The 13,076-nt window shown below is 29.4% G+C and overlaps 1 protein-coding gene across 2 annotated transcripts in view; it reads right to left on the bottom strand.

Annotated features, from left to right (window-relative positions):
* Positions 1-2,166: 2,166 nt before the first annotated feature.
* The window catches only part of LOC118191370 (uncharacterized), a 370,344-nt gene continuing 359,434 nt past the window's right edge, over positions 2,167-13,076 (bottom strand). For both annotated transcript variants that reach the window (XM_085807507.1, XM_085807514.1), the window contains one exon: positions 2,167-11,798. In XM_085807507.1, coding sequence (XP_085663633.1) covers positions 10,210-11,798 — 1,589 coding nt within the window. In that variant the 3' untranslated portion in view covers positions 2,167-10,209. The remainder of the gene's footprint in view (positions 11,799-13,076) is intronic.

The raw sequence follows: 13,076 nt of genomic DNA, 5'->3' as shown, positions 1-13,076 counted from the left end.
AATCTGGAAGATTCATATTAAAATTTAACATCTTGAACTTAGCATAAATTTCTAAACAGAAAAAGAAAATGCAATTTTCTGTTTTTCTTTAAAGAAAAAATCTGATGTGAACACCACACGACTTCCTTGTATGGAATATCAAATTATACGCATTTGTTTCTTGCATTTCTTTTAAACTTATTGGATTTAATTAAATCTACTTCACCGACAACGCATAAACCGCAATAGAATAAAGGCATTCTTTAAAATTCACTCTATTTGTTTAACATAGTGACACTCTGGTACTAGGTTCACTTAACAGTATTATATTTCATTCATATTATAACTCAGAATGCACAAAAAGTATATCATTTAAAGAATTATCTAATCATTGCCACATTTCTTTTTCAAATACTATAATAAAGCTAGAACGATGTAAAAAAGAAATTAAGCAAACAAAACAAAAAAGAAACAGTTTTTCACAGATGATTGAGTATTTCTCATTCAATTAATTCAGTTTTCACTTCGTGACAAGACAAAAATACATAAAAACTCAAAATATCTGTATTAAAAATTACTAATTATTAAAAATTAAGTAAATCTTAAACACTTATTTCCTCAAAAAAATTCCAGAAAGGATTAAGCATGATTTAATTCGCAATAATAAATGAAGGCGTTATTTTTGTTGTTGTGAAGCTTAGTCTCTCTAGATTGGCAACAAATCTACAATTCTGCTGTTTCAAATGTGAACAAATATGTCCGCCATGTTATTTAAAACTTAACCACACTTAAACAGCTTTTAAATTGTTGATAATTGTACAAATATTGCTTCCAGAATTACGAAAGGCATAAAAACCTTAACCGGAAGATAAGAACAACATAATTCAATCATTTTTAAAGCAAAAAATGTACATTTTACAAACATATAAGAGTAAAGAAACTGAGATTACTGTGCCGAGTAACAAAGTAGATATATATATAAATATAGTATTTATATATGTTTGGTGCGGCCGATTGCAACCAAAATACGAGGTGCACATCTACATGTTATAGCAGTCCTATATACAAAATTTAAATGTTCTGAGACTACTCGTTTTTGAGTTATGCGAGATATGTACGTACATACGTTCATATAGACGCCACAAAAAATTCTCTTCAGAATTAATTTTAAAGCAGTTTTATAATTTTTTTTTGAGGAAACAAGTCTTTTATTCTGTCCTTATGTACAGATATCACGCAAAAACATCGTTAAATTGCGTTCGATAGTGGTCAAAATGGATATTTCCGTTGAAATATGCTGCCTGAAACTTTTCGCAATTACAATACTTCCTTTTTACTTCGTACAAGGAAGTAAAAAACAGTTTAAAAAGTGCAAATCAGTAGATTAAAATAAAATTGTGATCTGATCATGGTATGCAAAATTTCAGTTGTACAACTGAAACAATTAAGCTAAACAGTTGATCATAATAAAAATCTTATAGTATTTAAAATGAGCTGTTAAAAATGACATAGCCAAATTGTAAAAAATATTAATTGTACTTCTTTATAGTACATACATGCAGCCAAATTGTAAAAAATATTAATTGTACTTCTTTATAGTGCATACATGCAGACTTGTGCACTAAATTAATTAAAAAAGAATAATGTAATTGTTCAAGCTGCAGTTATGCATTTATTTCACTTCATTGTGCACCAGGCAACAAAAGTTTCTATTTTGCCTAAAAACAAAGCCATTTGGAATCAGTTTAATTACTCATTAATCATGGTAAAGCACTTTACATTCATCTACAAGAGATGCCTTTGTGAGATACTTTCTAAGGGGAACTAGTTTGCATTTATTATTATGCAGACAAAAGTTATTAAAACATTTAGGGAGTGGGCTCCTACGTTGAAAACTGAACACACTACGTTGAAACTGAAACATGGGGGAAAACTTCCTTTTCTCTAGTAGCTTAATTTTATCAATAAAATATGTAACTTCATAAGTAAATATTTCAGTCTTAGTTTGGTGATGATTTTAATTAAATAGTATTACCTTAGATTGTCTTTTGAAATACATACAATCTCATGATTAAAATCAATGCCGATCTGTGAATAAGGGTATTTTTAACATATCTATAAAAAGCTATATGGAAAAGCATGTTTTAATGTACACTGTATATAGATAATCAAAAACAGAAATAGTACTTTTTTGTTACAACTGATTTTATTACTACAGATAATTACATGATTAAGCTATATAATGACAACACTTTTGTTCTGATGACTGTACAACAACATAAAAAAAAGAGCAAAATAACAAAGCATGTGTACCACAATCACAAACGATTTATGTTTAAAATGAAAAATATTCAGATGAGCATCAGTTTGTACTACTACAAAATATCATAAACTTGATACCAGTCAAAACTAACTTGAATATCATACTGTCTCATCTTGTGCGTTATGTGTAAGATTGAATGAAAAAGAGACATCCATTATATTTATAACGATACACAGTAAGTAAACTGACAATCATACATTTAATGTTGAGATTAAATATTATCGATGAGATTTCTGTACATTACTTAATACAGTATTCTTCTTGATCACGGCTAAATTTACAGTTACATTCATACAAGAAAGATTTAGAGATTTTTGAATTGTTATTACTGCCGCTAAAGCAACCTCACGAGGCATCCTGCTGAAGGATTTCGACTTGCCCAATGGGGTTATTAATCTAGGAAAACATGGTAGTGAAGCCCAGTATGATAGTTCAGTAGATTATACACTCTAATCTTGCAAATTGTCCCCATCAACCCTATTTCATAAATAAAACGGTCCAAACTGCAAATGCATATTTTTGTTTGTGCTCAAACTTGCATGTTGTCATATATCTGTTGAAAACTACTAGTATAAAATCCACATAAGGGACATTTAATAAATTCTCAAGTATGGTTACTATATAGGGCAATATGGTTAGAAACAATATCTAGATATTACACATCCTTCTCTATTTAATGCAACCATCTAAGTACTTTTTATGGTGGCTTATGTTGAAATTGGTAAGGTGACAATGTTTGATGACAGAGATCATGTCAAACATTGCCTTTTTGAATTTTGATTGAGGAAGGAACAGCATGAGCCATCCATGACAATGGTTACCACATTTTCTGAAAGAAAATTCAGGACAGTTTATGAAAAATAAATTCTTATGTCTAAGAAAGACAATTTATAAAATACAGAGCCATGCATAAGAAATTAAAGTTGGTATGGAGAAATAAATGTTAAAGCAAAGAATACAATCGGCAAATTACTGAATACATTTTGCAGCAGATCTACAAAGAGTAGGATTTTCAAATAATGCAAATACAAATTAACTACCTGAATCTACTAAACAGTGATCAATTACCTAGAAAAATATTACAATTAAATACTAATAAATGGTTTGCCAAACCTTCTGAATTCCAGCATTTGGTCTGTAATAATATATATTACAAACCTGTAAGAAGTCTAACATAGCAAGATATGAAGATGGAGATAATATGGTATGTTATGAAATAACCCACTATAATCTCCCAAATTACTTGATTTATCCCAAAATATCTGTATCGCAATAAAAACATTACTCTGTCACAGGCTTGTTTTCGTTGTATAAATTAATAACAATTTAAAAACTTTCTCATAGCTATTCCTAAAAAATTCCAGACTTTTTTCGGGCCATGACATAATTGCAGACATCTGGTAATTATAGCCAAGACTGTATGAAAAATGCATATATGTAGTTTATCTCTCTCTATATGCTACCTCATTAAGAGATGCCAAGTCTTGCTCAAGTATCGTCACTAACGTTTTGCAGACTGAAACCACAGTTACAGGCGTATACCAATTTTTCAGCTTGTTACAAAACTAAAAATTAGCACCGGGTTTGGAAAAATTATCCGATATAAAAGACAATATCTCGGATGTTATTTATGATGGTCTAGAAATCTCGGACACTTACGAAGAACAATTAAAAGCAAGAGTTTTTTGAGAAATTGTAAGTTATAATAAATCACTTTTATAACAATAAGTATGAAACAGAGATCCACTGCAGGAGAAAGTACTTATGAAGACATCAAATTCACAATGATGGGAGCCTAGAATATTATTTCTACAAAGGTGAAAATGCCTTCTTTGCAACTATCAAAGTTGACTAAATACATTAATATTGATGGAGCCAGGGTAGAAAAATGATAGATGCACACAACACACATATACTTTTTCAAAGAAAACTTGGTTGCATTAAAAAAAATCATTAGATTTTAGAATTTATTGAATATTATTCATACTAATAAAATATGCCACAAGTTACCTCCTCCATTTAGATCAATACTAAGGAAAACGATTTTGATAAAATGAAAATTATAAAATCTCTTAATATTGATTGATTTTGTAATATAAAATTATTTATTATCTTAGTAAATGTATGAATATAAAATAAATTCTTAGTAATTTAGCTCACGCACAAGCAATTATTTGAAATACAATGTGGCTGATTTGTTTTCTTAGCACATATTAAATCTGGATATTTAACAAGTGGTAGTGAAGTATAGCATCAATTCATCAAATTAAGTACTACCTGAATGAAAAATATGGGCAATATTAATTTTAAATAGCGTATTTTAGTAGTACTTTACAAAATTTAAGAAAGTATGTATGATTGCAGCATATGAAAATGTAAATATTACATATGCTTTATTAATGAATAATAATTAAAAATCAGATGCTTTTTTTTTTTTTTTTTTCAAAATTAACATTCTACACACTCATAAAAGAGAGATGATTTATGGCAAGATAAAATTTTTCAATAACTCAGAATGATAATGATTATTCATAAATACATATATATTTAACCCTTCCACACAGAAGTAGCTCGATCATTCAGGCATCGGCAGGTTGTTCGAACGCCTGACTCATTTTCTACATGGTGCTTTTCCCCATCATGTTAGCGCATGGCTCACTGCTTTCCAGACATGCCAATCATTCTTTTGAAGCAACTAAAAGTAGTTCTGTTATATGAATGCACCTTCCTTCTCCTTTGTGCAGTGTCAATGTTTAGCTATTGATTCCCGAAGTTGGAGTCCTGTCTAAAGGGGGAACTGCACACAGTGCACAAGTGTATCAAGATTTACTTAAGCAGGTTATTGTTAGCAGTTTAACATTCTAATTGTCATGGGGGAAGGAAGTCAATTCCAACAAAAATACAGATATACAAGCATTTCAGTTATTTGAGGGAAGCAGTTTTTGGCCTTTACCAATGCGAAAGAGTTAAAGAAATAACTACTGAATTATTCAATATAGTAAAATAAGTACTGAGATTTCTTTACATAACGTATTAATTAATTAAAAGTGCATTATCAGCACAATTATTCAGGAACATACAAATTTTAATAAAAGCTCAAACTAAGATAGGTGTCAATACTAGTTTGAAGCATTCAGTAAAAATTACAAAAACTTTTAATATTCCACATTAATGACAACAACACTGCACATAGTAATACTACATTCGAATATAATATAATCATTGAAAGCTTAGTTATGTAGAGGGATAACAGATTTTGGATCATGTACTAAGGGTTTCTTGAAGAATGGCAAAACCCCTTTGCAAGATTAGTGTTGTAGAAGAATTAATGACAGATCTTGGATCATAGACTTTCTTGAAAAATGGAAAAGCTTCTCCATATCTTCATATTTTCTCTCAATATACATTTTATGAGCTGATTTTAAAACATGATTCTATCACCTTATAAAGGTACCATAAATGTGTTTAATTTCATAATAGTTAAAATCTATACATGAAAAAAAGTATATAAACCATTATTTTCTTTTATTCTATATGTGACAAATATTATGAGAAGGGGAAAAGATACACACACATATATATATATATATATATATATATATATATATATATGAGAGTACAGGTATATGAAATTACACAAGATCAATAGATTATGAATCCTGTATGGTGTTTACATATTAACTCAACCACTTTAGCAGAAGTTTCAAAACTCTGGCAACCATGCACATACAATTCTTCAGTTTCAATAGTAATGTCACTATTTTAATGGATTCTTTTTGTTATAGTCCTAGTTCAAATCGTTTTCATAGACATATCATGATATTTTTTGTTTTAAAATATGGGATTTACCAACAATGGGGAAAAAACTGTGTAAGATTTTTGCAATAATACATTACTTTGCCACAAAATCTCTAATTATACTATGAAATTTCCTTTGCAAGAAAAGAAACAAATGTTCGCTTGCAAGTAAGACAATCGATTTTTAGGGTAAACAATTCAAATATTAAATATATATATGTAACAAATAATTTTTTTGCATGTCATGTAATTTGTAAGCCACGAATGTTTTTCTTTTGTAAAAAACATCTAACTACTCCAAAGAGGTTGTACTAAATACCTCTTCTGCACCTATATAAGAAAAATTAGTAAAATTTATTAGTGAATAAATTTCAGATTACATTTTTTAATGTACCATGCCATATACTGCACCTTACATAGTTTATTTTCCCTTTACATTGTATTTAGATCATCAGCTGTTGCTTCATTTAAATACAAACTGAGAAATTTAGCCGTGATATTATATGGAAAACATACTATTATACATTATTTTTCTTGTACCTTAAATTGCAAAGTAAAATAAGCCATGATCTTACTTCAACAATAAACATTGTATAACATTGAAACATCAAGAACTTGTGTAGTACATACTTAGTTTACAAAACAGTTAACAAGCATTTGGTAATTTGCACTCGCTTCTAACCTCCTCTCACATATATTTAATAATAAAAACCTTATTAACAAAAATAGTTTATCTCACTATTAAGTGAGTTACAACATCCAGCTAAAATCTTATACTTGTAACTTTTAATATCATGGAAGTAAAAGAATTTATTTATAAAGATTAAAAAAGTTTTTATTATTTTATAACTATTTAAACACCGGGAAGCATAATTCAATGTAACTTACACAGCCAGTTTTTAATCACTTTCAGTATCATTAATGAAATAAAAATTTATACATCTATTTATGTATGTATATCTAATTTATACATACTATTTCCGTATGTATATTATCTGAAACTTAAGTTTTACATTTCTTCCTAAATCTATCCTAAATTTTTCTTCTATATAGATACTCCATATTACTTTTTCATAATAGTATTTTAACATCTTATAATTCCAAATGGAAAATGAAACTCTGATAAAATTACTGGATTAAGTATATTCTCATTCCATTGCACAAGAAATATATAACGAGTACAAATGTTACAGAAATTCTTTTTGGTAAATATTTTTTAAGAATTATCACAGTAGAACGATTTTAGATATAATAATAAGAAGAAACTGATTTTTTACAGAATTAATATTCAAATTAAACAAAAACACTTTCAAAATATAAAAAGCAATTTAAAATTCACAACTATCCCAAAGTTATTGAATATTTGAGTTTATGAACCATGATAATTAAACTATTATATCATTTCTTGAAAGTGAGTACTTGGCTTTTCTATAATCATATTAGACTAAAAACTGATTTAAAAGTAATTAGTATTATTCTAAAATAACAAAATATGGTAACTAAGTTTTAATTTAATTATTGATTTTTTACATAAAGATGATTATTTTCATTGATTTCTTTGCAAGCAGAGCATTCCCAGTTTGAAATATTCCGAAATTGCTATTTTATTCTCATGAAAGTCAGCTCCTTAGAGATTTTATGATTTATGATTCACTATACCTATTAGAAATATGACAGTCACAGTTTATCAAAAGCTTAAGAGGAAAGATGTTAATGCTCACAATCCATTGACTTGATAATACTTTGCATTGTACTACCTCTAACCTGGGATTATGTTCAGAAATGATCAGAGTAAATTCATAATTTTGAGAACAAGGATGATATTTTTCTCTCATATTCAAGAAAAATTTCTTCACAGATAACACTGCCCCTTCCTCTCTCAAAATAATTAAATAAATGACTCACAAAGAAAAATCTGAAGAAATTATGCAATACTTTGATGTAGTGCTAAACATTTTTGCAGCATGGCTAAATTTTATTATTATCTCTTTTATTCCTGACAAGCACTAAATATGTGATATTTAGTGTTTTCCATAAAACAGAAACACATATTTTCAAAAATAAAGAATAAAGGCTAAACTATAAACTATGAGATTTAATACGATGCATAACTTAACAATACTGTACAATTACTAACCATGATATACAGTTCAATTTTCAATTTCCTATTTTACAAAAGAAAATGTCTTTAAGAAATCAGCATGTTTTAATTAAAGTAATGCAGATTCAATATTTGATTCATAATGAATAGAGAAAAACTGAGGGATAGTTGTAAGGTGTCTTTAAATTATTTCACACAGATAACATTGTTTCATAAATATATATAATTTTATAATTTCAAATTTAATCATCTAATTTAAGGCATTAGTTACATTCTTTTTCTTTTTTAAAATCAAAACTAGTCCACAGATCTATCTTTGATTTAATATAACAAATTCGAACTACTCTTTAATAATTGCTTTGTAAGTTATAACAGAAAAAATCTGAAAATAAAGAAATATGACAAAATGAATATTTATCATTTAAAGATATATTTTTACCATTTTTTAAAATTTAAAGATCAGACACGTATAAATGCTATTGAATACATAAGTTACATACTATGTCAAGAGTTTTTTCAATGCTCTAATTTATTATAAAATTTAGAAATTTAACCCAAAAATAAAAAATCTTACATTTTTACGGATACAGGCAACTTTAAAAGTACTTGATAAAAACTTATTTCATTAAGACCCATCATAAATATCCAAAACTACATATTAGACTAAGGTATTCACAAACTGTTTATTAACAATTTAAATTAATGATTCTTAAGGTAGAATAAAATGTTATAAAAAAGTCTACTTATTAAAAACTATTCCTTCATTCTTTTGATGTACCACATTTTATGTAGCTTCAGTTTAGTACTTTTCCAATGCAGTAGTAAGTCCATACGTCTACATACATAATGTATATTTGAAAGCACTGTTAAAAGCATATGTGTATGAAAGAAATATTAATCAAAATAAAGTTCTTCAGTAAGTAAACACTAACATCATTCTAGGTACTGAAGCCATGTAAATCAGCTGACTGAAACTCTTAATAATAGTGAAATTAACATAGTTGTATAATTTTGTCACATATCAAATAAATAAAAAAATTATCTAATAATTACAACTACATCCATGTTGGCACATTAAATGCTTTACTAGTTTAGTAAAGATTTCAGGCATGTTGTGCACATTTTTGGGGAGGATAGTGAAATTTTAATTTTATAGAAAATAAAGAAGCACCATTAAACTTTTTTTTTTCTCTAAGTAGTCCTTCAGCCCTTTGCAATCACAACTGGAACATATTTATGTCATTTATTTTATTTCATGATGTTGTACTGTTTAGAAAATTGAACGTTAACTGATCTTCAACTAAAATGAAATGACGTACACTTCTCTTTTTCACTCAGGAATTAACAGCTTGACAAAAGCTGGTGTAAAACTTCAATGAAAAAATTTTGCAACCAATCTTTTACATTACACTAGAAAATGGAAAAGTACATTCAAATGAGACAAATAATATTTGTAACACATAACACAATTCGAGGTAGAGTACTGTTCCCTTAAGATGCATCAATAGTAAAAACATATTCCTTCCATAAAAGTTCCTTGTTAATCAAAGTTTTAGGGAATGCTTTAGAAGTATTTAAAATGGCAACTGGTTTACTTGATGAACAAAAATGAGTACCAATAAGATCTTTCCTTTATACTACTTTTTTGATACATTGGGGGGAAATGATTTATCATTAAAAATGGCTCAGTGAAATTCAAAACTGGAGCAAATCTAATTTGCAGTTCAGAGTTTCAAAAAATGTATGCGAACTATTTCCTTTTTATCTCTACATTCTTCATAAAATGAACACACACATTATTTAAAACAGAACATTTAAACTTTAGTGTATATCAGAATGCATACTCAATAATTCTCCATCATTGTGGGTAAAAGAAAAGATGCTTCAGCTTAGAATAATTGGAAAATAGAACATATGCATCTAGCAAATGCAGTTTTTGAAAAAATGAAATAGAGACTGAAAAAATTCACTTCACAGATAAAAATGGAAACTGTATATCACTACTCTTTCAAATGTCACACAATGAAATTATATTTTGATGACCATGACAGTTGACGGGTGCAACTGAAACATTTAATGGTCTGTCCTCGTCAGCTTTCTGACATTCCGTTTCTTTTGTTTGGTCCAATGGCACGGTACTAGATGCCTGAGAAGTTAAACAAAGAGTATTCATATTCAATGGAACAGAAGCAGAAAATTTAGTATTATCTAGCTGAGACTGCATCACATGAGAAGTACAATCAATAACTCCAGTGGGTAATTCCTGAGATGACATGATTCTGTCATCATACAAGGAAAACCTGCCCTTGATCTCAAAAGGTGTTTTCACACGTTTCACTCCTTTACGTTTATTTCCACTCCCCTTACGTCGAATTGCTACAGTTTTATTATTTGTTTTTTCTTGCTGGAGGACCTGCTCATTAACAGATTCCTTTGAGATGTCCATATTCGAAATTTCCAACAACTCCTCATCATCTTGGTCATCGCTGAATGACTGAACAGGTAGTGTGGTAGGACGTTTTGATTTTTCTCTTTCTTCTGGCTTTATTTTGTTTTCTGTAGTAAAATCAGGTGAAACATTGTGGTTATTTTCTTTATCATCAATTACTACTGCATACCCATTAAGAAGATGACTATCATTCTCTAAAATATTTTTCTGGCCTTCAACTTTTTCAGGATTGTTGTTCAATGGTCTCACTAAAGGAACTGAGCCTTCTGGCTTTGAAATTTTACCTTCTCTGTTCACAGTATGATCTGTTTCTCTAACTTCATTACAAGTCCAAAATGAGTTCACAGGATTTATCTGTCCATGTTTTATATTTGATTCACTTGGTGAAATAGGTGATGAAATGCTTGAATTCTTCAACGGCTGCTGTTCTTCAGGTAAATAACCATTGCTCATAGATGTTTTACGATCCAGAAGTATCTTTAATCCAGCTCTAATGCTGTCTTTAGCAGTTTTTCTGCCAAAATAACGAAATGGACCCCAACGCTTTTCATCCTTCTTGAACAAGTCTTTAGAGCCCATGTTTGCTGGTATGTTTGGTTGCTTAGGAATGATGCTGGGGAAATTAATATGGTTCTGGACATACGGAATGGGGTTACAAACCCTGGAATGGTTGATACAATCACTTGAGGCAAGCAAGCTACTTTGCATGCCATTAGGTACACTGAATATATTTGCATCACCATCAGAAAAGGAATAAATTTTGTTATCTGAGATATATTTTGAATTTTCATCATGCAAAACATTGCCAATGATTGGCAGGTCATCTGATTGCTCTTGCAGAAGATTCCTCGCCAAGCATGGATTACGACCTTGGTGGGGTTGCAACGGAACAGAAACTTTTGTGACAGAAGAATCATTGCTATTTAAAAAATTCTTCAAATTCGTATCAGAAGGGGAAAGAAGTGTCTCAGTAGTGCATTCTGATACACTGTTGGTTCTTTGTTGAGGTATAATCAGCTGGTCTTGATCAGTTATATCTAAACCAAGATCACTGTCAGTGCAAGATTTTTTTTGCAAGTTTGATGATTCATGAAGGTCAACTGTAGAATTTAATGTTGGGCTAATTCCTCCAGGAATGCCAAGTCCCGCTAGAAACAATAAAATAAAAAATAAATCAGTTTTACAAAATGATGCAAATTATCACATATATTTGAGTATTTATTACTACAGTAGAATTCAGATAATTTGTACATCATGAGACCAAGGCTTATAAAGAGTCAAGAATTTTACAGCTTTTTGAGCTTTGTGTATTTTTCTCCCATTCTAATTTTTACATTAAATTAACAGTCTTTGATTATAATTAAAAGACATACTTTAAATACTTTACTAATGACAGTTCACAGGTAAAGATATTAGAGAGAATACAGGCTGAATGAGACAATAAAATGCAACAAAACACTTCCTACAGGATCCAGCACTGAAATCACTTGCAAAGTAATTTTTATGTTCTTAAACAAAAGAAAAATGAATAAATAAATACATTGTTTACCAAAATCGCTGCAGTAAACTTTTTACTAAATTCATTTTCTAGGCTAATTCTATCATTATATGACTTACATATGCAGATGGATTACAAACACTACTAGCAGGTATTTAAAAAGTGCTAAAATTGAAATTTTAGATTTATTAATATTCTTGTTATTCCTTGTTATGTTTTGCATTTTTGACAATAGAAAGATGTTTATACGTACTATATTTAATAATCTATTACTGTAAATAATCTAAAGCTTGCTCTTTAGCATCATGATTATGCTATTTCTTAAAGTAAACTTACAATAAGCACTTCAGGCTTTGCTTTGAAAATTTCGTCAACAATAAGTATGTACAGTCAAAAGTCGTTAATTCGGACACCCATAATCCGGACCTCAAAGCTAAAAATTTTCTGCGCATGCGCCGCATTGACACATGTGCAATAGGCGTCTACACGTGTGCGTACGACCTTTTACGACTGCGCATATGTGTGCGCTTTTATGTATAAGGGACGGTATAAGCTAAAATTATCTAATTATCTATTTCAGTTAATGTTGATGATTGCGTTGTTCCTTAATCTTCGAATTGGATCCGGCTTATTATTTTTTGCAGACTGTAAGAGCAATATTATAAAAGTAAACTTGAACTTTCGATTATGTCAAATAGAATTTCCGATGCTGGAGCTCCCAAAGGATCGTACAAAACGAAAGTATGTTTCGATGTCCATCAAACAAAAAGTGGAATTGCTGCAAAAATTGGATAAAGACATGAAGAATGTGACAGAGAGGTTAGTGAAAACGAAAAAAATTTGATTGACAAGTTAGTCGGTATTCTCGGCACAGCAATTAACGAGACTTGAACAGCGGAACTTTGTAACTGAACAAGAAATTATGCCT

The sequence above is a fragment of the Stegodyphus dumicola genome, chromosome 1 (genome assembly GCF_044657685.1).
Source record: "Stegodyphus dumicola isolate Sdum_Otavi_A_Nest chromosome 1, ASM4465768v1".
NCBI lineage: Eukaryota > Metazoa > Arthropoda > Arachnida > Araneae > Eresidae > Stegodyphus > Stegodyphus dumicola.
This window is presented reverse-complemented; position numbering and strand designations above follow the sequence as displayed.